The following is a 24,227-nucleotide window of genomic DNA, read 5'->3' as shown; positions in this document are numbered from 1 at the left end:
ATACTATTCCAATCTAGACCCTACATTTGGCTCATATCTGGCCAATTTTCTATTGTCTAACAGATACTGAGGAGAAATTGTTTATTTTCTTCTCTTAGCCCTAGTTAAGTACCAAGGAATCCCTTTATATGTTGTGAGGCTGTCCCTTATTCGCCTTTGATCACGTGATATCGTGTCGTGACGCGTGTGGGGATTTCGCGCTTAAAGTAGCAGCAACAAATCTCCGGTTGCAATTGTGCTTCAACAATGTGAAGGATGGCAGATGGAGCCGTGAAGGGTAAGAAATACCTGGGATTCAAAAGAACACTGACTTACTATGGCCAGATAAGGAGCGGCCGCTCGCCGGCGTGGTTCTTTGCTTCACGTCCATTCTCCCGGAGGAGAGGGTAAGAGACAAAACCACTGGATACCCCCACATTTTACTTATTCTTTGATTGTAGACGAAGCTGTCTGAGATCGCTGACCAAATGGGTGCCATTCACAAATTCGATCTAACCTCGGACGTAACCCATTTGCTAGTTGGCGAAACGAACACGGAGAAGTACAAATTCGTGGCTAGGGAACGGAGTGATATGCTAGTCTTGATGCCAGAATGGATCGAAGCCGTCAGATTGGCATGGATGGAGGGGGGAGACACCGATTTGAAATCATTGGAACAGAAGTACAAGCTTCCTACGTTTTACGGACTTTCCATATGCGTTACGGGGTTCAATGATAGTAAGGAATGCGCTTTTGACAAATTAGATGCCAGACTGATGAATGCAAGTGCCATATCGAAACTATATACAGGAGTCAACGGTAGCGAACGGTGGTGAATTCAGAAAAGACCTCACAAAGAGTGTCACCCATCTAATCGCCCAGCAACCCAGTGGTCAGAAATACACGGTGGCAACACAGTGGAAAGTCAAGGTGGTGACGGCACAATGGTTCACCGATAGCTTGGAACGGGGAATGATCCTTGACGAATCTCGTTATGACCCCCTATTGCCAGCCGAAGAACAAGGTGTTGGGGCATGGAACCGCACATATTCGCATGTGTCAAGCAAGCGGAATAAACCTACGGATTTTTCAAACACCAGAACCCGGAAACTACGGAGGGTAGCGAGCAGTAAACTAGGCGACCAAAATGAAGGTATTTGGGGTGATATAATGGGTGGGGGATTCGATACGGTAGAGAGGAATCCTTCTATATCAATAGATTCAAAAGCAGAAGACGAAGTAGTCGATCAGGAGACCCAGGACATTGTAAAAAATGAGTCTCTCGATAAGGATAAAACTACTGGTCGAGGAATCAATATTCCTTGGAACGAACAAGAATCGCAACAAACTAAAGGATTCCTGCAGAACTGTTATTTTTTTATTCATGGTTTCTCATCCAAACAGGTTAGTATAACTTTACTACGGCTCACTTATCAATACTGACAGATTAGGTCGATGTTCTTCGACACCACCTCACTCTAAACGGAGGCCAGGTTGTCAATCACCTTAACGAATTTTCGAGCCACAAAATTCCCAAGACTGGCGAAGGCTTATACATAATCGCCTCTTATAAAATACCTCGGTCTGCGGTCCCTTCAACAGACGATGAAGCTTTCCAATGCGAGATAGTCACAGATATGTGGCTAGAGCGTTGTTTGGAGGCTAAAGCTCTTGTCTTACCGGAAGCTCATATCACTAGCACGCCGTTTCCAACACTTCCTATACCTGGTAAGTCGTATGTCAACAAACTTCAGCACGTATTAACAAATAAAGGTTTCGACGGATTGAAGATTTGCTCGACCGGGTTCACTGGTATTGATTTACTACATCTATCCAAATTAGTTAATGTTATTGGTATGTACTTCATGATTCTCTTGTTCTTACACATGACTTCTTTCTGACTAGATAGGTGCCAAATACGACGAGTTTCTCACACCGAATGTCTCGGTGATGATATGTAACGACCAGCGCAATCTGAATGCCGAGAAACTCCGACATACTCTCGAATGGAAGATCCCTACTGTCTCAGCGGACTGGTTATGGATCTCCGTCAATTCTGGGAAAAGAAAAGCATTTGAACCGTATCTGGTGCAAAAGCTAGTTTCACAAAGAGAGACCACTCTTAGAAAAAAAGATTTCAAGAAGACCCAGCAAAAGCCGAATATACCAGGTGCAAGGGAAAACGATATGCAGCAAGATCTAGTATCCTTGTCTAAAGCGAACCTGCTTCCCGAAAAAGCCGACCGCTCGAGATCTGCATCTCGTGCTGTTGAAGATTCATTTGAACAGACTAACAGTAATTCCACAACAGACCGTTCTGCGTCATTCCATAAAGACGAGGAAGCCCCGTTAGTACCCACACAACCCTTATCCCGCGAGTCTAGAGACCAAAAACGATCATCACGAGACCCATCCAAGGCTTTGGAAGCCGCGATGAGTGGGATTCTCAGACAAGCTAGAGAGTATTCTCGCACAAACAGCGCCTCGGGGGAGAACGGTCCTCGAAAACGAAGACCAAACCTAGGAAGAACCAACTCATTATCATCCGCAAAGAGCGGTTTGCTGAGAGCCGACTCTCGTGCCAGTTCTATCGACACGCTTAATGAGGACGGGTATGGGAGCACAGTGAGCACCGACGCCGAAACCAAGAACTCGATCATGAGTAAATTGCCTGCCAATGTCCGTACACAAAGCTTTACTTCTCTCTCAAACGGAAGCAAGTTTCCTGGATACATTGATTCGCCATATAACGAAAACGATGATCTACTAGGGGGTGACGGCGAAACCCCCGCCATGACTCAGCTTAATTATGAAGATCCGGAGGCAATGGCCGTCCGCGAAGAGATTATGAGATTGGCGAGTAGAGGAAACGTTGACGAGACTTGCATTGCCGAGAAACTCAACCACAAGCCCGCGCCAATGCAGCCTGTGGTAGTCGATGAGTTGCCCTCGCTCAGGGGTGATATAGAAGGACACGGCGGAGCAGCGAGGCGTTCGCGCAGATCTGCAGGCAAGAGAAAAGAAAGTGACAATGATGGATTCTAAACGTGATGAATTATGAGGTGTTTGGGGGTTTATGCATTGCATCGATGGCATGGTAATGGCGCTGGTTTTTGTAAATACTTATAAGTTTGCTGCAGAGCCCGTTATCAGCAACAAGCATGTAGTTCAACTTATTGCATTGTTGGAGTGTATCTATAAATGAAAAGGATTGATAACATAAACTTAGGTCTTGCTACCCAGATTATGCCTCAATTGATGTGAAAGGGCACATTTATGATATAAAACTACCAGTGTTTTTTAAAATATAACACTATATCATAGTTCAGTCTGAACCTGCTTAGTACAATACACTTGCAATTGTCAAAGAAAGGATCATTTGTAAGAATGTTTCTTTGCCGAAAACACCAGTATGCGCCGCCAATATTGTTGTCAAATCTGAAATCAAGTCGTGAAGAGAAGAACGAGAGAAATAATACAGATAATTTGTGAGGAGGGTATTGAACAATCAGTGAAAACAAAGAGACATGCATGGTTCATGAAAAGAAAGTGCAGGAATAATGGCTTGATGGAGAGAATACAAGCTTGGGTCTATCTCAATAGTGATGATATATAAAAATTGCTCGAATTAGGCCATTCATTGGGCCAAAGCGCCGGGAAGAGGGCCGTCAAGTTCAATTTGATCCACATTCCTTCGGTTGTTTTGGGACTCACGGAACAAGTTAGAGAAGTACTTCTTTGCAACTTCACTTTCTTCTCGGATCTTGCTGACGTCTTCCCTGCGACGTCCGAGGTCCTCAATCTCTTGAGAAAAACTACTGTGCAGACTTGCGGCTGGCATTCGCAGAACCCGGCGGACTTCAGCGGCTATTCGCGAGGCGTTGGAATGAACATAATCCACTTCGGCTAGGGACGCAGCTAACTTGCGTGAGAGTCGAGGTGGAAGAGTTTGAGGGATGACAGAAAGCATGTAGGCCGCAGTGAGAATGGCTATATGGTTGAGGATTAGCGATCTGATTCTGATAGATAGATTAAGTGAAACTTACCAGCAGCAACCATTCCGGGGATAATCATTCGCCTCATGTTGTTCGAGCCAAGTACCTTTGCAGCACCAAAGACGCCGTCAACCCACCCAAAGCCACCAATAGCACGTCCACCAAGTACAGTGACAGCGGTCATGGCAAATCCTGTTCCAGCAACCTTCTCCTGTCTTTCCCAGAGTCCAGGAATATCAAAAAAGTCCCAAAGTTCAACCTGCGTATCAACCTGTCTGGCCAAAGTATGGCGACGTCTGCTGAACATATTCTCAGCCCGAAAGGTAAGAGGAGGAAACTTGTTTTCTCCAACGTGAAGTAAACCGACTTGCTGAATGTAAGTCACTCCCTGGACAGTCTTTGCACGGGCGTAATTCTCGCAATTAGATACGGACTCTGAGATTTGGTCAAGCATTGCAAGCTTGAGATCTTCAGCGTACTGGAATACAGAGAATAGACCAGGATACGTAACACCGAGGTCGTTGTAAGCAACTTTTTCTATGGTGTCGTTCAAGGTGGAGCGAGTGTGCTTATAGACGTCTTCGCATGATTTGTCTATCGATGTGTCGACCTCGTCTGTAATTGCACCCTTCTTCTGCTTCTTATCCTCGTACACAGGAACAATTTCTTCAAGTTCCTTATTGACGCGTTTGAGCTCTGACTCAGCCACATCTCGGTTTACTGACGCTAGAGCATTGAGATCAGCCAAAACATTAAGAAGATACGTTTTCGCCGGTGCCAATTTTGAACGCGCACGCCTCTCAAGAACGAATCGTCGTAATGCACTCTCAAGCTTCTCAAAGTCTTCTATTTTTTCCTTCTCTTTGCCCTTGCCTTTGTCCCTCTTCGGCTCTGGATCTTTGCCATTGCCTTCATTATCATCACCACCATCTCCGGGATCATCATCAGAGGGATCCGCACCACCGCTTCCAGACCCAGAGGAGCTCACCATAGATCCAGGAGCCACGGGGATAGCATTGCTCGAGACAAAATGGACAAGCTCCGCAGAGTCTTTGAATGTCTGGGGACTCATCTTCGCTATTTGGTCTAGAACCATCCGTTGACATCTGTTCTTGTCCCTTATGTTATCAAATCCGTTTACGACCATAAACATGTATGCCTTTTCGTTAGCAGCATTCATGATGAAGTCTCTAGCAGAAAGTGTGAAATGGTTTGCGGCAGACACAACGAATACCACGACATCAATCTCTTCTTGCCGTGCAAATACCGCGGTTGTCTTGACGGAGTCGGAATTTAATCCAGGGGCATCAATAAGCGCAATATCAATAACGCCATTATTGAGAAGAGACTCGTCAATACTTCTCACATCTTTAACATAAACCTTGCATTGCATATACCTTGAGTTGTCGATTACAATGCTCTCGAGCTCCGATAGAGGGAAAACATCGTATGTGCTTTCATTATTGCGGTTGTAGGTTTGGGCTTTGTGGATAGCGTGGACTTCTTCGATGCCGTCATTTTCTCGCGCATCGACAACTTCGCAGAAGATACTAGTGCAAGGTTGCTGGTCTTCTGGCAGGATCTTGCGACGCAACAAAGCATTGCAAAATGTTGATTTTCCAGCATTGAGATCACCGGTAACCAGCACTTTGCTGGACTTGTCGTCAATGCGGTCGCGGAGTGATAAGAGGTGTTTGATGCTCTGACTAATCTTGCCATCCAGCAATGAAGCAATGGACGTTTTCTCAAGTGAATGGACTAGCTCGGCCTGTGACAAAGCGCCAAGTTTAAGGTCCAACTTTAATATGGAGAATTCTTGGGCGATTTGAGGTGTCATCAACCTTGGTTCAGTCGATGCACGACGTTCAGCTGCCGCACTTGGCTCCCCAGGCTCCCCATTGCTCAGAGATGTCATCGCACGCTTCAGTTGGGTTGGCCGCGATGGGGATGTTTCCTCACTATTAGCTCCTCTATATTCAGATTGAGTATGGTGTAAAGAGGGTCGATGTGAGGGCTGCACAGATGGATAATGGGCTGGCCATTGGCGGTTCATCTCCTGTAATTCCTCCAAGATTTCTTTGGTGCGAGAAATAGATCGTCCCAGTGCCTTGCGGTTATAATTACTAGATGAGAAAACAAACGATCAGATAAGTTTGTCCGAGGTAGTAGGGAACAATGCGTGCACACATACTATTGGAGTTGGACGACATGGTCTGAGAGAATTTGTCTTTCACTTTCGGCTGTTTCCAAGTTGTGGTTAGCTCAGCTCATAGAGATCAACACTTTTCCAGTTCATCGCGTACCTGCCGGGTTGAACTCGCCAGCTGCTGTGGGTGTATGGGGAGGTACAGGTCGGTCCTCCAGGAGACCTGTGCGCCAGTTGGTAATGGGATCGTCACCTCCTATCGAACTATCTCCAGCGATGCTTCCTCCGTAACCAGAGTCCTGGTTTAAAGATGCAATCAAAGCTTCCGCTGCAGACGAATTCGATCCATTACCAACGGTGAGGTACTGTGGTGGCGCGTATGACAGCGGGTTTTCTTGGGTGTGGCGGTCTCGCTCCTCATGTCGGTGGCTGGAGGATCCCTCCCCCCGCGACGAATCGCTCTTGTTGGGAAAATAATCCTGACTCATCGTGCGCAAAGTCGACGAACGCTACCTGAGCCAAAAAATGGCGATGTCCATAAGATACAGTTGGAATCCGTGCAAGCCGAGTAGAAAAGGAAGAGAAACTTGGTCCGCGCCATGTTTGGGCCTCGGAGAATTAAATTGATGGGATGGCATGATGACAAAGTCTTGGCAGAGTCTTGGCAGGCCGTTCTCCGTGGTGGATAACTAGTCTGCCTGGTGTGTTTGTCGTGCTGATGTGCGGCAAAATCAGTCCTTGACTCCATGGAAAGATTTTTTGGTCTCTGTCTCTGATTCCTGTCCTGCTCTCCGCGTCTCTGCCGTATCAACGACCCCCCGGTACCGCTTTTATCTTGGCCGCGATGAATGTGAGTGCGCCGATAAGGCTCGCAGCGTTTCTTGGACAACCCCCGCTAACCTGTCTGTCGCCTGCCTAGATCATAGAATGGGCGTTTGGAAAGCGCATGACGCCTGCTGAGCGCCTGCGCAAGCATCAGCGTGCTCTAGAACGGACACAGCGAGAGCTTGACCGAGAGCGGGTCAAGCTGGAGAATCAAGAAAAGAAGCTGGTTCAAGACATCAAGAAGAGCGCGAAGAATGGACAAATCGGTGCTTGCAAGATCCAGGCGAAGGATCTTGTCAGAACCAGGAGGTACAGTTGTCTTGAGAACCGCCTAGCTCACTGGCAACGGCTAATTAACGCTTGCTCGCTCAGGTACATCCACAAATTCTATTCTATGCGAACACAATTACAGGCAATATCTCTAAGAATCCAGGTATTCGGCGGCCCGATCCTGATCTTGGTGTTTTTATTAATCATCTTTGTAGACGGTTCGGAGCAACGAACAAATGATGCAGTCGATGAAGGGCGCTACCGCGCTTCTAGGAAGCATGAATAGGCAGATGAACTTGCCAGCTCTGCAGCGAATAGCCATGGAGTTCGAACGTGAGAACGAAATTATGGACGAGCGTCAAGAGATGATGGATGACGCTATCGACGAAGCCACCGGTCTTGAAGACGAAGAGGAGAGCGAGGATATTGTAAAGGAGGTCCTTGACGAAATCGGAGTGGATCTTGGCCAGGCTGTATGTTTCCTATCCTCTGTATTCCCGCTTCCCCTCCTCCTCCCTTCATTTAAGCCATAATACCAGATTATACTCTACATGCATATTCTGACAATTCATAGCTTGGAGACACCCCGACTGGTATTACCAAAGAGAGCGTAGGCGAGACTCGAGTGGCGCAAGCGATTGGTAGTGGGTCTGGGGAGGACGATGACCTTCAAGCCCGCTTTGACGGCCTTCGAAGGTGATGCGGTGATGCGATATATACATATTGTGTCTACTAGTGATGTCTGCTATTTGGAGTCAGGGAGTTTGGGGGCTGCTGGACATAGAAGCATGGACCTTGCACCATGTTCCAGCATTACGAAATTTGAAGACAATATCATATTGTGTTATTGAGCGGAGCGCCGTGTTTATGGAGAATGAAAGTGTGCAAGCAGTAATTAAATTGATTAAATTGGTATTGTATGCAGAGTCCCCTAGCGATAGCGGCCATGGTGCTATAGGCGGGGGTGGCAGCTTGGAATATTCCATATTCCATCATAGTGGGGTAGCACCTGGTTAGTAACGTTACGTAGTAAGTTAAGTCCGTGTAGTCTGCAGCCTATACTCCTCCTCTTCCCGCCAGCTGCGCCTCGCCTCGCCCAAACGGCCATTCTGAAGCCGTCTCCAGCAACGCCTAATTAATCGTTCTGCCATTCGGTGCTTGTCAATAGTTGGGCTAGTGCAGCCTGGTGTCCACGGCGTCACGCTCTAATAATAGTGCGAGCCTACGAGCGCTAGCTAGCGGCCTACCTACCCACTCGATCTTGCTCTCTCCCCAATACAATCAGTAGTAATAGTCTATTGTCTCGTCCCCCTCGCTTTCCTGCCGGGCCTTCCAACCTAGCGCCTGCTGACTCGTTCTTACGGCACCGACGACCGCTTCGCACAAGGCATCTCACCGTCCCGGAGGCCCATCAAAGATACCACAGCACGAATCGCGCTGATCGGGCTGATTGAGTTCCGTCGATAGTGTGTGCAGGCCTCATCCGCCGTCTTCCAACCTTGAGAGTTGACGATCAACCGCAGTCACTGCCACAAGTTCCGGTCGAACTGGTAGCCTGTGTAAGTACTCGAATTTCTATACTGGTATGCTCTACTTTGACGAGCACGATGCGAATGCGTTTTTCAGTTCACCTCATCTGGGCTCTTTTGCGAACAACGTCATACCTGTCACCGCTGCCTGTTACCGTTCCAACGAGAGACTAACATTTCTTAACAGTAGTTTACCACACTTCCTCCTGTTAACCTACGTCTACCGCCTTCTCTGTTCCCTGCACAGCGTCTAGTCCTTTATCATTACATTCGAGCAGGGTCTTGTTTTGGCATCACTCGCATTTGTCAGCATCATCCCCGATACCATAAACTATCAAGCTGGCAGGAAGTAAGCGCAGAAGTTTCTCTTCTCAGGGTGGGTTGCTGAACAGAATGTTCGGTGGCTCCACGAGCCCACCCAAGGAGAAAACTGATTTAGTGTCGCCAACTGAAACAAGCCCAACGTCGCTGACTGTCAATACTGAGAACATTGGAGTAGTACGAGAAAAGCGAACTCCAACGTCGTCTGGACCTCTTAGTAGGAAGCATAACGAGGATCAATCTGCTGGCGAGAGGAAGCGAAGAAGTAGTTCGGTCAACAAGGCTGCTTCGTTTTTCAACAGTGCGAAGAACTCCTTTCATTTTTCAAGCCGGGAATCATCGCATAGCCAGCCCCAGACTCCTCAGACCCCTCTTCAGAGGCTGGGGAAAATGGACCCCGCCTTGATTGTGCCTCAAGGTTCCTTTAACAATTCGGCCGGAGAATCCGCGCCAACGTCGCGTTCATCATTTCGAGTCGGTGTTACCGAGGATCGAAATCGAAAATGCCGTAGGACGATGGAGGATACGCATGCATATCTCTACCATTTCTTAGGCACCCCTACCCCTACTTCTGGTGCTCCGCCGATCAGTAGTAGCCAGTCCAGCAATGTGGCTGATAAATCCACAGATGAAGATGAGCCTACACACGTGGTTGAGACAGACAACGGTTATTTTGCTATCTTTGACGGACATGCTGGTACATTCGCTGCAGAGTGGTGTGGAAAGAAGTTACATCTCATTCTTGAGGAAATCATGCGCAGATATCCCAACACCCCGGTCCCTGAATTGTTAGATCAAACGTTTACTAGCGTTGATCAACAGCTGGAGAAACTACCCTTAAAGAACAGTGGCTGCACGGTTGTGGCAGCTGTCCTACGTTGGGAAGACCGTGTAGCCAGCTCACAGTCTGCAACAGGCTCTGTGCCCATAGCTCCAGCTGCGACCCCTTCAAATAAGGCTGAAACTGCATCTAACCAATCTTCTGAGTCCGTTCAAACACCTACTCAGTCGGGCCAACCTTCGAGTACCTCGCAAGTGGAATCAGCATTGCCGAAACTCCAGGAACCTGCCTCTCGTCAACGTGTTTTATATACTGCCAATGTCGGCGATGCAAGAATTGTTCTATGTAGAAATGGGAAGGCTCTCCGGCTGTCATATGACCATAAAGGTAGCGACGAGAATGAAGGGAAACGCATTGCTAATGCTGGCGGTCTCATTTTGAACAACCGTGTTAACGGTGTACTTGCTGTAACAAGAGCATTGGGCGATACATATCTTAAAGACTTGGTGACTGGCCATCCGTACACTACAGAGACCGTCATTCAACCTGACCAAGACGAGTTTCTTATTTTGGCTTGTGATGGGGTAAGTTATAATATTCTTTTTCTGAAAGCTGCTTACTGATCGGCCAATAGCTGTGGGATGTGTGCACCGACCAAGAAGCGGTTGACTTAATACGCAATATTAAAGACGCCCAAGAAGCATCTAAGATACTTGTTGACCATGCATTATCACGCTTCAGTACAGATAATCTGTCGTGTATGGTCGTTCGCTTTGACGCCAATCTCATTCGAGACGTCGTTGAGCGACGTATCGAACCAATTGGAGTCGAGGGAGACCCGTCCTCTAAAGGAAAGCGTGGCGTCAGCGAGGCCGATAAGATAGTCGAAAGCGCAAAGAAGCAGCTGGAGGATGCAGAAGCAGATGACACTGTGCCAGTCGATATCGGCCTCAATGCTAAACTCAAGGATGAGCTAGTTGAACAGGCATCTAATGAATCGCCGGGTCCTGAAGTTACTCAAGATAAGCTGGTGGCAACGTTAGATGCACAGGAGACTGCCAATGCTGAAAGTGACGCATCAAAGTGACACAAGTTTTAAACATTCAGTGGAAGGGAAATGATATCCCATACCTTGTATCCTTCTTGAAAATGATTCAGTTCGACCAGTCTCGATCCAACAAATCCTGTTATACCAAAGTATGGATTGAGTTTCATGACCCGATCTAACTGTTGTGTGACTATCTGGGGGACGCCTTCTCTGATGATTCTTCACGAATTGTATTATTGGTTGGGGAGTTGCAAAGACTGCAAACCAGTCTGGTATTGTCTGGGATAGGAATTTATGGTCTCGAGATTCCTTTGACGCCATGTAGATTTCTGTGTTTCATGAATTTTAACAATTATCACGTTTCTTATTGAAGACACACATGTGGATGTATGTATGTATGTACGTAACGTCGTGATGTGGCCATGTCTCAATGTTGCCATTCCACTATATCAATTGATTGAGAAAGCATCAAAATGCGGTTTTATTTTCAGCAAGAGACTTATCCTATTGTAGCCAGCCTCCCCAGCGCCAAAACGCAGCTAAACGAAGTCATGGTACATGATACATATGATACAATAAGATGCAAAAAAAAAATGCAATTGCATGAACAAAGAAAGTTCTTCCGGCTGTATCTCACCATAGATTATGGACTCAGATTGGTTTGTTTATTTAGGAAAGCCTCAAGGAGTGGCTTCCTTTTCCACGAATTCACCATGAGCTATAACACCCTCACCCATGCCCTTCTGGCCAGGAAGAATATGATCCCTGGCCAACTCCAGCTCACCATGACTAACACGCTCCGGCCATGACCGGGCGTATTGCGCATCATGAAGATCGTTCCACAGAATCTTAACCTGCTTTGCTTCCACGGCATACTCTCCTACGCCCGTGGGATCCTCGATCTTGATATCCGCGGCCCGTTGAAGTGTCTTTTCGAATTCACCGACACGCTTCGCGGCGGCTTCCGTAGCTTCTTGTTCCAATTTTCTCGCGTGCCGCCTACGCTTACGAGCCTTCCGTGTGATATAACCTCTCTTTCCCGATGCAAATCCATTTGCAATCTCTTCTTCTTGAATGGCAATTACGGCGGCAACATCTGCGACGCTAGTGGCCTTTTGGTCCATCACGGCTCGTGCTCTATCCCGTGGCTTCATCAAGGATCCAACCCGGTCTTTCCATTCCTCCTCGAATTCCTCGACTTTCTCGGGATTTCTGGGCTTCCTCTTATCCAGCCACTCTTGCGTAATAGTCACCATTTCTCGTGGTGGAGCTAATTGCCGCTGTTTCGAGAATTCGCGCAGAAGATGGTAGGCACGCAGGCCGACTTTGGCATCATCAAAGTGAACCGAGTAGAATGGAACCCAAACATCCTTCCGGAGGGTGGCAGGGACGGTTTTCTTCCCGTGGAATATCATTTGCGCTAAGACAGTGTTTTTCTGGTAGAGAATCATGAATAGTCAGCTTTGGGGTTGTTTACTCTCTAAGAAAACTGAGGGCGAGTCTACCTCAAGATACCGGGTCAGTGAGTAAACAACTTGATTTGTCCTCAAATTGTTATAGACAAAAATGTTCCGGCCATGGGTGATTCGATTCAATGCCTTCCGCAGTCGGGCACCTTCAAGTTTCTGGTATTCCTTGTAGGCGACGGACGCAGGGTTACGGGGCTTGCCTTGAATAACGGTTTTGGGGTCGACGGGCGGGTAGCGGACGAGACTCCATGACGGGATTTTTGTGGGATCGAGTGTCTTGGAGTCTTTAATGGTGAACTTTCGCAGCGAATTGGAGTTTTCGAGCTGAGAAAGAAACCCGCCAATGCGGCTGGCCTGCCGGCGTAAGCTCATTGCGCCTGGGCCAAGTGTATCGAAAGGGAGACACCGAGCTGGCTATGGATTGTTCATCCGCGGTAAACAGCGGCCATTCAATGAGGGTAGTGTGGTGGCGGTGCGGTTGATGTCGATGTCAATAATGCAGATAGAATGGCCGGGTCTAATTTTTGAGGATCTTGCTGGCTGGGCTTGTCCCGATTTGGCGCGGCTCTCGGGCTCCCGCGTCACTCGCCGCAAGAACTCCAACCGCGAGCGCCGACATGGATGAGACAGCTTCAGATGACGTATCGTTAGCCTTGTATCAGATAACCAGTACACTCTGAGTTTATTCGCAATGCTACAAGCTATATGCTAGCAAATGATGCCCCAATCACCGCCATCCACCTCGTGATTGTTTAAGAACCGCCAGCAATGTCTGACCCCCATGGCAACGGCAAGGAAGCTGCGGAAGCCCATCGCGAGAAACCGCTGTTCTTCTCCACGGTACGAGATGAATGCATCCAATGCTCTTTAATAATATGTGCTGATGATGAGATCTCGAAGAATCGGAAGCTGCGCCATCTACAAGGTGTTTCTATCCGTAATCTGTTGATTACGCCTCCTACACGGCTTCGCGGGAAGACTATAGACGATGATGACATTCCGCAGTCTCTGATAACGCCTACCAAACTGATCGCGCAGGAAGAGAATCAATCTTTGGCACACTCCCGCTCGTATACGGACCTCAAATCATCGCTGTCATCTGACGCGCCTGCCGTCAGTGGCAAAGGCAACAAACGCAATGACGAGAGAATCAAAGAATCGCGACGACGTAGACGAAGCACCTTGGCTTGGAGTGGGGGGGATATGGAGAGTCGACAAAGCAAGCTCGAGGATATTTCTCGTAGCCGCCTGGCGACTACTTGGTTCTCAATACATTGCGACGGAATTGACGATCCCGTGTATATCAGCGAAGTCGTCGAGAACGCAATGAACCCTGCGTTCCGGTTTTTCGATCTGAACGAGTGCGGCCCGTATGTCTCGAGACAGGATGAATTGACCCTGAAGTTATGGGCTAAATCAGACAGTATGAGCGAATTCATGCTGCTGCTTGAACTCCAGCTCAGTCTACGGTCTCTGCAATTCCTCGGGAAATCTCTGGAGACTTTCCATCATCCTTTACCTACTAATTGCGTCTTATTCCATTTCCCCGATGGTATTTTCACCAATCTCACTGGGTTGCCACCATCACAATCTATTATACCAACCGCTGCTCCTAAGAACGCTTTGCGGAATGAACCTCAGCCTACTTCTTCCTACGATGCCCTGATGCGGTTAGCAAATCTGGATGAATGTATCCAGGATGCACTAGCCACAAGGGGGAAATTAGAAGCACAGATTAATGCCATTTTAGTGAAAAATCACTCTACGCTGGATCTTATCGATCGGGTGTCGCAAGCCGAAGAGAAGGTCTCCCTAGTCAAGCAAGGCACCACTATGGAGAGGAAACAAGTCCGGTGGAATGCAAAACGCAGAGATGACCTAGCATCGAGCATCCGAGCAAGGAGAGAAGCCATGGCCCTAGGGCGTGAGATTCAGGCTAAGGCGCATAGTCACTTGCCAGATGCGAGATTGAAAATGAGTTCTAGTTCCTCGTTGCTGGACAAAAATGATGAGGATGTCAAGGGACAGATCCGCCGTATTTGTGAAGATTTATCGGTTATATACCCAATAGAGCCTATTGCGGGAAAAGCTCTCGCTTTTACAGTCGCTGGACTTGCTCTGCCCAATTCTTCTTTTGGTGACATCGATCGAGAATCGGTATCAGCGGCTCTGGGGTATACGGCGCACCTTGTCTATCTTCTGTCGTTCTATCTCTCAGTCCCTCTGCCTTACCCAGTCAAGCCGTATCTATCGAATAGCATCATTCAGGACCCCGTGTCCATTGCTCTTCCACGACGGACTTTCCCTCTCTACCCGGTAAACGTGCAGTACCGCTTCGAATACGGTGTGTTTCTCTTGAACAAAGACATTGAATTTCTCATGAGCCGAGCAGGTCTGCGGGTTCTTGATATTCGCCACACTCTACCCAATCTCAAATATCTACTTTATACACTAACGGCTCGGACGAGTGAGCTGCCAGCTAGAAAAGCTGGCGGGTTCCGTGGGCTCCTTCTAGGACGCCGGACCCCGACGCTATCGAGACAAGGGAGCCAGGACAGCTTTGCCAGTGGTGAGATGGCCCTCTCACATCAGCTCTCGTCAGACGTGCAAGTCAGAACACCGCAAGGCAGTGATGATGGCACTAAGGCTAAGGCGTCGTTCCCCAAAGTACAATCTTTCACGAAGATGGCAGCCCCGGTGGTGAATGGCCTGGGATGAGCAATATAATGGCAAATTCTGAGATCTAATACGGTCACATTAGTCATTATCCTGAATCCGAACTGTACAACGGGAGATCCTATGTCTCCTGAGCGGCCAATTTGGTCGATGAAAAGCCACGTCGAAGGGCAAGCTGGTTACCACGGTTAAGCTGTAAATCCCGCTTTAATTGTTTCTTAAACCTTGATATGTTTCACCTAAACATTCATCGGAATAACTATTTCTACACAAAAAGATTCAATATCTTAGCGTACATCCCCTTGTAAAAGATCAAAGGAACAATAAAAGGTATATAGCATGCAAACTTTCTTGTTTTCGAAGATGATTCTAAATTTACCACCTCAATTTAACGAGAACTTCCAATTATATACATAGTAATATCAGATCGGCAGTTCTGTATACCATGACGCCATAAAATGGCCAACTACTTTTTTTATTTGGAGCTGAGATAGCATTCTGTAGTGCCACTCTTCAAAAGTTACCTCATACTTCATTTCCTATCAGTATTTTGTGGCAATCTGCCTCGCCCCCTATCTCCACTATTCCCTCAAACGTCTTTGCATTTTGCTTGCCACCGCAGCACCTTGACTTGGTCCTAGGAAGCAGAGTCAGCGCCTCTCAAGCGGAAGGTGCGAAAATCATATTTTCTCAAAATGGCCGACCGTCGAATTCATGTGCTAGTCGTGTCAATAACCGTTCTCGTACTTGCCAGCATTTTTGTGGGACTGTATCTGATCTCCTGCATCTTCGTGGTTAGAAGACTAAAACTGCCCGATTACTTGATGCTTCTTGCATGGGTAGGTATCATTCTCCCTACAGAACACCTACTTGTGCCGAACAAATATATTAGTCAATGGATTGCTAATTGATTCCAGCAGATAATTGATTTTGCCTTTGTATTCTCACTCCTCTACGCAGTCGGAAAGGACTTTGGGCTTCATGAACATGACATCAAACCAGGAAATGAAGTCCCCGTCAACAAGTCCCTCTATGTGTTTAACATCCTTTATGTAAGTCTTTAAGGAAATGGACCCACTGATATCATCGAGTTTGAAGGTATAATGGTATGCTGAATTCTAATATTCAGGTTCTAGCATCAATGTGTGCTAAAAGCTCCATTATAACATTCTATTTAGCCTTACCCATGAAAAGAAAGTGTTTTATAGGGCAAATTATGTTCTTCTTTTCATAATAATTGCGGTGGGCGTGGCCTTAACAATACTCCAGATCTTTCAGTGTCGTCCAATATCTGCAGTTTTCATTTGGAGCAGACTAACAAAGATTGCACAAACATTATTTTAGCATCTCTTTCCTCTTCGCCTTACAATATAGCCACTGATATAGCCATTCTTTTCATGCCAATTCCTCTTTTGACTCGAATTCATCTGCCATTCAGGCAGCGAGTGATCTTGGTGGTCACCTTTGGCGCCGGTATCTTAGTGATATTGATAGATGTTGTCCGGATTGCTTTCTTTCCAAATACGGCTAAAACTCAACTGCAAGTACTCAACTCATATTACACAGAAGATATTACAAACCAAGATTATACCTGTCAGTTGACCCAGTTATTCGCTAATCCATCTCTACATACCCCATTATCCTTTCAGGGTCACTAGAAACCATAATATGACTGATAATTAATCAGGGTATGCCGCATATACGCTTATGTTGTCTGTTTTAGAAGTGAATATGACGATAATCTGCGCTTGTATTCCTAGCCTAAGGCCTCTTGCCACTAGATTCAGCCCGTTTCTTATCCATAACCCCCAACAAGTCGCGTCCAGACACGCTGGCAGAAAGTCTACACTGCAAGGTGCAGATGGAAGTGATAGCAAGTCAACCGATGGAAATGAAGGGAGGAAGAGGCCCCTAGTGAGATGATACACGTCTTAACTAGCAGCCAAGAAAAGGAGAAAGAGACAAGAGACACTCGCAATCGATATCCACAAATCAAATTGCTCAATCTCTTGAATCTGAGACCGACAAGGATGCTGAGGTTGAATGCCAAGCAATCAATTCCTCCTAATATCCTGGTCACTATATTGATCTTCATATGGAGAACGGCGTTTGGTTTTCTTGAGGTTCTTAGTCTGAGAATAGGGCTTGTGCACCTTGGTCCATGGCGAACATATACCCTCGAGGGTGCATATTGGCTAGGATATCTTCTTGGTCCACTTCCAGTAGGCTGTCCCATATTAAAGAGATTAGGCTTCACAGCTGCATTCATGTCAGGCCTTTATATTTATGCTTTGGGGACTTTTCTCTTTTGGCTGTCTGCTGTCTTAGTATCATTTCCGATCTTTTTCGCGTCAAACCTGATTATTGGTTCTGGGCTTGGTATCTTAGAGATGACAGCTAAACTATTTATTGCAATATGTGGTCCACTCGAGTATGCTGAGGTCCGGCTTTGTACCTCACAGGGTTTTCAGGGCCTTGGAAGTTTATTTGCACGATTGCTTGCCGGCAAACTCTTGCTTCCGCGAGTGGGCCAGATTAGTGAAGTGATAAGCATACAGTGGACATTCCTTGGGATTACCTTTTTGGTTATGCTGCTTGTTGCTGTTTTCTATTATCTGCCAGTGCCTGAGGCTCTGGATCAGGATCTTCAGGAGCTAGCTCGGCGGCGTGGAGCGGTAAATAAAGCCAAGGTACTTGGAGTCCCTGTGATTTATGTGACGATTATATTAGGCGTGTGGTCCCAATTTTTTCAAGAAGCAGGGCAAGAGGTACATGCGTCCGGTTCCCTTGACTTCGTGTCAAAAGTTATGCCAAAGTGAGTAAACACCAGCCATTCTATGACCATGTCAATATGCTTTTGGCCATTTATCTTTTTTCTTCTTCTTTAGCTAACTGGTCCATTACAATACAAGCTCTAAACTCACCGATGTTGATATTGATTCTATTGGCTCCACAGTATGGATCTTTGCTCGCTTTTTGGCAGCCTTCATCATATGGATGGGTTTGAAGCCACGATGGGTGCTCATTTTTTCCTTTACTGCCAGCATCATTGTCTCTGTTGTCTGCTTGAAGACAACTGGTGTGACATCGATCGCTATGGCTATTCTGTTTTGGTTCACAGCTGCCCCAGCCTTCCCGATTATTTATGCAATGTCGATGCGTGGAATGGGAGTACATACCAAGACTGCATCAGCCTTCATGGCAGCTTCTCTTAGTAATGGGTTCATGGCCTTCCTCGCTCGATATGCAGTTAAAGCGGCTATTGGTGAACCCAATTCGTACATTATTGTTGCGGCTTTCTGGGGTACCGCGGCAATCTTTCCTATATATCTGAACCTGGTGCCAGCCGCCAAGAGACAGGTTGATCCGATCAAAAACGAATACCTGATGGACTATGACAGCATTTCTGAAGAGAGTAGACGACTATCTCCCAATATTTAAGATTATACTGGTTGTTGAAAGTCAAGCATGAGACAAGTTAATTTATGCAAGTTAATTTATGTATTTGAATATTGATTTCAATCGCAACCCAAAATGAAAAAGAGAAATCTGTATCCTATAAGAGTATAGGCTTACCTACTCTATAATATGACTCCTAGGATAGCCTTCCAAAATGAAAGGCTTCTATAATTGAGAATGGCAGGTGCCAATTAAAATTTCAAACAGAATGTCAATATATCCATCTCATAAACCAGCATTGCCCCGTGTAGCTCTTTGCTTGGTAGGGGTTCGACTAGCCTTCACGTTTAAGAGCACGATTACATAGATAGTAACAGGGGAGCGTCCCGATCTAGTTCTCGCAACTTGCTGCTCTAAGGAACGGTAGACTGAGGTTAGAAGAGAAACCTTCAAGGTTAAGAAACAACGATAATTAATTGATTGTATAGCGTCGATGTGAGTATATCAGATTTATCGATCCGGGGCTTGCGAGTCAGTATTTGAAGCTTATGTAGAATCTACATGGTGAAAGTCATCCATATATGGATGAGTACAAAACACATTTGAAGACTCTTGGTTTAGGAGAGCCTGGCAGTGATTGGATTATCTAAATCTTGTATCAATACCATCAATTGAGAAGAACATCTATTTCACACCCAGGACAGCTACTTCTTGAAGCTCCCCACAATTCCGCCAACAGTTGACGCGAAGGATATATCATGTTTAATCAGCATGAGATGGAAACAAAAATTGATAACCAATGAATAAAATTACAACGCGAGGTGTTTTATGTGAAATTCAAAGTTAACCAACCACGATTCTCGCTTGCTTTGCCTCAGTTGTGGTTTGATAACTGCGCCATTTCCACATAGGGATATTAGCATCATACATCTCATCAACTTCGGCAAAGGTGCGTCCCTTCGTCTCGGGCATGAAAAAGTAAACAAACACCAGAACGCAGGCCATACAACCCGCGAAAACAAGATAGGTTTTCGCGCCAAGGTTAGCTGCATCAGCTGAAGTCAGTTGGGGCACCGCGAATGTGGTTATGACGGCAGTAGTCTGCGCGCATGCAATTGTGTAGGCCATGGTGTGATTTCGTAGTTTGGGAGTTGCTATTTCGGATGGCATCAGGGCCGACAGAGAGTAGAAACCGGCTCCCCAGAAGAAGTTGAATATAAAACCTAGTGCGGCAATACCTAGCACCGAGTTTTTATTGCCAGTGTTAAAGGCCAGGCCACCTGCAGCTATGTCGATAAGGAGAAGTAGTGTCATTCCAACAAATGCCGTTGGGCGTCTACCCACACGATCAATAACAAGTGGAGCAACTATTGTTCCAGCTAGGGTACAGCAAGACGCAATGACCGTGAAAAGGAAAGGGTTTCCAACCCCAAGTTCTGTCAAGAAAACTGTTGTATATGTCGTCGACAGGATAACACCCGAGATCTGGTTTAATGAATAGAAAGACCCCGCGGTGAGTGTGCGTTTCAGATTCTGTCGGTCGAAAATTTCCCAGAATCGCACGTTGGCTGTAAGTGCTCGCTCGCTTTCTTCGCATAGTTTCATCACTCGAAGTTCATCGTCGACTTGCCAATCTGAAAACCCACGCAACTTGCGAAGGTTCCGCCGGGCTTCTTCCATTCTACCTTTTGCAACCAGCCATTGGGGGCTTTCAGGAAGGGCGATTGTGACAATGATCAGGATTATAGGTAGGGCACATTGCACTGCAAGCGGGATCATGTATTGTTTTTTACCGTTCAGATTGCGCGTCGCATTAACGATAACCGTCGAAACGACACCAGATATCAGAGAGAGAATGTTGATAGATGTCACACTACGTCCTCGCATAGACGGCGGCACGACTTCAGACATGTACAATGGTGCAGTCGCATTTGCGATGCCAATAGTGATCGCACTCCAAAAACGACCAACGACAAATACTCCGAGATTTGGAGCGAATAGTTGTAGTAATCCGCCGCCTAAGGAGAAAATATATGCGGCAATGAGAGGCCATTTTCGACCATAACGACTGTTTAGGGGAGAAGCAGCCAACCCGCCAAGGATGGAACCAACAAGAGGGACAGAGAAGACCAGATTTTGATTTCGCGCTGTCAGAACTAATGTTCCGTCCACAGGGTTGGGACCTTGGAACTTTTCAACCTATTTTTAATATTAGTACTTATACCAAATCCCTACCCTGGTGGATGGAGGGCTAGAATCTTACATAGGCGCTCAAGGCTGCGACAGGAGATATAACCTTATCGTCGTAACCAAATAGGAACGAGGCAGATCCAAAGGCAACACATGCAAGGATCAAAAGAACATTTACTGCACCCTTATCAGGAGACCTTGTCTCTTCTAGACTAGGAGATTTGATGCCATCAACATGCTGCACATGAACTGAATCTATACCAACCATGTCGTCTTTTTCTTCAATTAAAGCAGACATTTTATGAAGGGTAAGGTGGCAGATATCTACCTAAAATTAAGGTTGGAAAATCATTCACAAGAGTTGACGCTCATAGGGGACAACTCTTTGTGAGAACCCCCATACTTATATAACCAGCGAGAACATTCCCCCGACATGGCCAGCTGGGGTAAATTACCATACCCCAGAAAAGCTCTAAAAACATTTGCAGTGGCAGCGAATTTCTCCGGAAGCGAATTGTCAGTCATAGCAAGACCTCCGGAGAGATAGTTTGTTCTCACTTCTCAGACCTGCTGGATGTGGGGATGGGTTTCGCCGATTTTTCTCCTATTGGTCTGGAGTATCTATATCGTCGTCGTATGGTCCCCAGACTTCCCACATCATTCGATTACTTGCTTTCTCCGGCCATTATTAGGCTCCAGGAAGACTAGTCAAAATGGAGGATTTGATTTCATTTCTTGAGTTAATTCAGTTGATATGTAGCAATAACAAGTTATTCGCCGGGATGGCCGCTTTCTTCCCAGGTTTTGCTCTATAGTCTTTCTCCGAGGACAGCCTGGCGTGCTGATTACACCCCTGAGTACATCTCATGGAAGAGATAAAGAAGTGACTAAGCCAATATTTTCTTTTGGACTTCCATTTACTAGCTTTTATCCATTAATTTCTTCCTTTTTTAATCTCTCAATCCCCTAACCATGTCTGTGCTTACAGAGCCAATCAACCCGCTCCCCAATCCAAACATTGATACACAGGACAATGGATACACTGCTGTCAATCAAACAAAACAGTTCAGCCCTTTGAACTTCTCAAAATGGAGGCCATCTTTCCACCTTCTTGCCCCTAGCAACTGGCTAAACGATCCATGCGGCCCTGGATATGACCCTTCAACAGGACAATACCACCTCGCGTTTCAATGGAATCCGAAGAACAACCACTGGGGAAACATTTCCTGGGGCCACTCAACATCATATGATTTGATATCTTGGAAAACATCCTCACACCCATGCCTCGTTCCATCTGCTCCTTACGACTGCAAAGGCATATTCACTGGGTGTTTTCAACCGACAAATTTACACGGGCAACAAGACGGCACTTTAACATACTTTTACACATCTGTTAACAAACTTCCCATCCATTATACTCTTCCTTATTCCACCGGAAGCGAGTCATTGAGTGTTGCACTATCGCATGATGCAGGGCGCACATGGAAGCGATATTCGCATAATCCTATTTTACCGGGACCCCCAGCTGGCCTCGACGTAACCGGTTGGAGAGATCCATATACCTTTTCATGGTCATGTGCGCCAGAGACATTTCGTCGAGAGCATACTGGCAAAGAAGTCCTGTACGGGCTCATCTCCGGTGGACTAGTCAATCACACGCCTACCGTTTTTGTTTACACTATTGACAAAACTGCCCTTACCGAATGGAAATACATCGGCACTCTGCTGGACGTAGAGTTGAATTTAAGGCCTTCTAGATGGTCCGGGGATTTTGGAGTAAATTGGGAAGTTACCAATCTAGTGACTTTAGCAGACGACGATGGCGTTTCACGAGATTTTATTATCATGGGATCTGAGGGGTGTCTCAAGGACGATCAGCAGTCAAGGAATAAGCAACCATCTGTTAGAAACTATCGGATTCCGAGATCTCAACTATGGATGTGCATTAAAGAAAATCAGGACACTTCCTCATCCTCGGCTCTCATGCAGTACGGCTTTGGCGGCATATTCGACAATGGGCTCTTCTACGCGGCGAATTCGTTCTGGGACCCCGTCACGCAGCAGCAGGTACTTTTTGGTTGGATTACAGAAGAAGATTTACCAGATGGACCACGGAGTCGCCAGGGATGGAGTGGGTTGATATCGCTGCCACGAGTGCTTAAATTACAGACAATTCATCGCGTCACAAGAGCGCGATCAACCATGAATTTGAGAGATATCACATCAATTGAGGCTGAACCCGACAGTTATGGAACGTACACGATTCGCACATTGGGTGTTAGTCTAGACCCACGGACAAATATGCTGCGAAACGGCGCAAGAAAGAGTGCTATCGGCGACACAATACTATCTTCTCCATTTAAATCATTGTCCACATTGGATATAAACACCTGTCAGAGCTTTGTCCCCTTATGTACAACGAGATGGGAGGTCGATGCAGAGATCGCGGTAGGTAAGGACAGCGGACGGGTTGGATTTGTTATTTTCCATGATACAGGTGAGGTGCAATGCTCCTATGAAAGAGAGAGTGATTAGTCGCTGATGGCTCGTTCTAATTCAGATAAGCTGTGTAAAACGGTTCTGTTCTGGAATCCAGTTTCTGAAACATTCCAGATCGAACGGCCGCACCTTCACGACTGTGATACTCCGATCAACCACGCAACAGAAATCGCTCCTCATACTCTATTTACAATAAACAAACCGAACCAAATTAAATTTAATAATGATAAAACAGCCGGCTTGGCTTCCGACGTCTCATCTTGGGGGACTGAAACTGAAGAAACGCTCCGGATTCACGCAGTATTTGATGTGAGTGTTCTTGAAATTTTGGTCAATGAACGCACAACTTTGTCAACTCGTATTTACCATACAAGCAAGAAGTCCTCTAAGCCTGCTTGTGTGGGATTGTACTTTTTTGCTGAGAGGCTAGGTGACCAGAAGGAATGCGATCATGGGACGGCGACAAGGTTGCTTCATGCCACAGTTTGGGATGGGTTGACGTCTTAAATTTTATGTATTGATAGCGGCTATTTTTCATTTCCACATAAGAAGTTGCGTTGCTTCAAATCAAGATAGTACTGTGTTGTAAATAAGTCATCCAATACAGAATGTTGCAATGTATTCGTATTACAGCGCATTTATCATTTCTCTCTCCCTAGAAATGCGGTGGCGGAACGCTGAGTGACAATACAAAACGGTTACTATAGGGCTCGAAATGTATTCAACTGCTGCCAACGGGCAGGTGAAACAACAACCACTGGATGGTAGACTGTTAATATCGGGGATGTTATAATTGCCTCGTCTGAAGCCGTCTGACTGTTCACAATGTACTACATCACAGTCGCTCTAATCGTAAGTTCGATGATGTAGGAACCTGAGCCTCATGTGCTTCTCTTCAACCACCCTGCGACATAACTCTCTACCTTGGACCCTGCAACGTCTTGATCAACTGTGGGCTCTTCTCATCATTGCTTGCCACCGAGATGCATGCCTCGAGTGTCTCCCTGTCAAGGAGGAATTCCAAAACCTAGAAAAGAAGGAGGGGGTGAAGATAAGGAGTTGTGATGATGAGGCATAAGAGCAGCGAGCCGCACGCGCCA

General features: G+C 46.5%; 9 protein-coding genes across 9 annotated transcripts; 6 read left to right on the top strand and 3 right to left on the bottom strand.

Annotated features, from left to right (window-relative positions):
• The first annotated feature begins 50 nt into the window (after positions 1–50).
• On the top strand, positions 51–3,195 carry BGW36DRAFT_456808 (BRCT domain protein). Its single transcript, XM_046221941.1, has 7 exons — positions 51–277; positions 325–386; positions 441–717; positions 767–1,383; positions 1,431–1,707; positions 1,753–1,833; positions 1,889–3,195. Exons 1-7 carry the CDS (start codon positions 256–258, stop codon positions 3,022–3,024), a joined length of 2,472 nt encoding a protein of 823 aa, XP_046077946.1. The 5' UTR covers positions 51–255; the 3' UTR covers positions 3,025–3,195.
• Positions 3,196–3,240: 45 nt separating this feature from the next.
• Positions 3,241–6,838, bottom strand: BGW36DRAFT_402925 (uncharacterized protein). The gene is made up of 4 exons (XM_046218873.1): positions 6,278–6,838; positions 6,166–6,214; positions 4,026–6,097; positions 3,241–3,969 (listed from the first exon to the last, which is right to left on the bottom strand). Exons 1-4 carry the CDS (start codon positions 6,606–6,608, stop codon positions 3,617–3,619), a joined length of 2,805 nt encoding a protein of 934 aa, XP_046077945.1. The 5' UTR covers positions 6,609–6,838; the 3' UTR covers positions 3,241–3,616.
• A 1-nt stretch (position 6,839) lies between these two features.
• BGW36DRAFT_367351 (SNF7 family protein) lies at positions 6,840–8,125 on the top strand. Its single transcript, XM_046214849.1, has 5 exons — positions 6,840–6,970; positions 7,040–7,254; positions 7,318–7,378; positions 7,431–7,688; positions 7,790–8,125. The coding sequence occupies exons 1-5, from the start codon at positions 6,965–6,967 to the stop codon at positions 7,913–7,915; spliced, it is 666 nt and encodes a 221-aa protein (XP_046077944.1). The 5' UTR covers positions 6,840–6,964; the 3' UTR covers positions 7,916–8,125.
• Positions 8,126–8,751: 626 nt separating this feature from the next.
• On the top strand, positions 8,752–11,362 carry BGW36DRAFT_367348 (phosphatase 2C-like domain-containing protein). The gene is made up of 3 exons (XM_046214848.1): positions 8,752–8,798; positions 8,932–10,430; positions 10,481–11,362. The coding sequence occupies exons 2-3, from the start codon at positions 9,138–9,140 to the stop codon at positions 10,931–10,933; spliced, it is 1,746 nt and encodes a 581-aa protein (XP_046077943.1). The 5' UTR covers positions 8,752–8,798; positions 8,932–9,137; the 3' UTR covers positions 10,934–11,362.
• Position 11,363: 1 nt separating this feature from the next.
• On the bottom strand, positions 11,364–12,872 carry BGW36DRAFT_310854 (transcriptional regulation of mitochondrial recombination-domain-containing protein). Its single transcript, XM_046212462.1, has 2 exons — positions 12,400–12,872; positions 11,364–12,330 (listed from the first exon to the last, which is right to left on the bottom strand). The coding sequence occupies exons 1-2, from the start codon at positions 12,733–12,735 to the stop codon at positions 11,575–11,577; spliced, it is 1,092 nt and encodes a 363-aa protein (XP_046077942.1). The 5' UTR covers positions 12,736–12,872; the 3' UTR covers positions 11,364–11,574.
• Positions 12,873–12,908: 36 nt separating this feature from the next.
• BGW36DRAFT_11744 (UV radiation resistance protein and autophagy-related subunit 14-domain-containing protein) lies at positions 12,909–15,380 on the top strand. Its single transcript, XM_046209268.1, has 2 exons — positions 12,909–13,203; positions 13,264–15,380. Exons 1-2 carry the CDS (start codon positions 13,132–13,134, stop codon positions 15,079–15,081), a joined length of 1,890 nt encoding a protein of 629 aa, XP_046077941.1. The 5' UTR covers positions 12,909–13,131; the 3' UTR covers positions 15,082–15,380.
• Positions 15,381–15,734: 354 nt separating this feature from the next.
• BGW36DRAFT_392970 (putative glucose/galactose transporter) lies at positions 15,735–18,480 on the top strand (the record flags this gene model as incomplete). Its single annotated transcript, XM_046217761.1, has 8 exons — positions 15,735–15,878; positions 15,960–16,091; positions 16,234–16,316; positions 16,337–16,632; positions 16,727–16,916; positions 16,937–17,261; positions 17,283–17,815; positions 17,952–18,480. The coding sequence occupies 8 exons, from the start codon at positions 15,735–15,737 to the stop codon at positions 18,478–18,480; spliced, it is 2,232 nt and encodes a 743-aa protein (XP_046077940.1).
• An 801-nt stretch (positions 18,481–19,281) lies between these two features.
• On the bottom strand, positions 19,282–20,896 carry BGW36DRAFT_284743 (putative MFS alpha-glucoside transporter; the record flags this gene model as incomplete). The annotated part of the gene is made up of 2 exons (XM_046210259.1): positions 19,282–20,637; positions 20,702–20,896. 2 exons carry the CDS (start codon positions 20,894–20,896, stop codon positions 19,282–19,284), a joined length of 1,551 nt encoding a protein of 516 aa, XP_046077939.1.
• A 491-nt stretch (positions 20,897–21,387) lies between these two features.
• BGW36DRAFT_367339 (glycosyl hydrolase) lies at positions 21,388–23,795 on the top strand. Its single transcript, XM_046214847.1, has 2 exons — positions 21,388–23,125; positions 23,189–23,795. Exons 1-2 carry the CDS (start codon positions 21,601–21,603, stop codon positions 23,632–23,634), a joined length of 1,971 nt encoding a protein of 656 aa, XP_046077938.1. The 5' UTR covers positions 21,388–21,600; the 3' UTR covers positions 23,635–23,795.
• The last annotated feature ends 432 nt before the right edge of the window (positions 23,796–24,227 follow it).

Source organism: Talaromyces proteolyticus (assembly GCF_021365285.1).
Source record: "Talaromyces proteolyticus strain PMI_201 chromosome Unknown BGW36scaffold_1, whole genome shotgun sequence".
Taxonomy (NCBI): domain Eukaryota; kingdom Fungi; phylum Ascomycota; class Eurotiomycetes; order Eurotiales; family Trichocomaceae; genus Talaromyces; species Talaromyces proteolyticus.
This window is presented reverse-complemented; position numbering and strand designations above follow the sequence as displayed.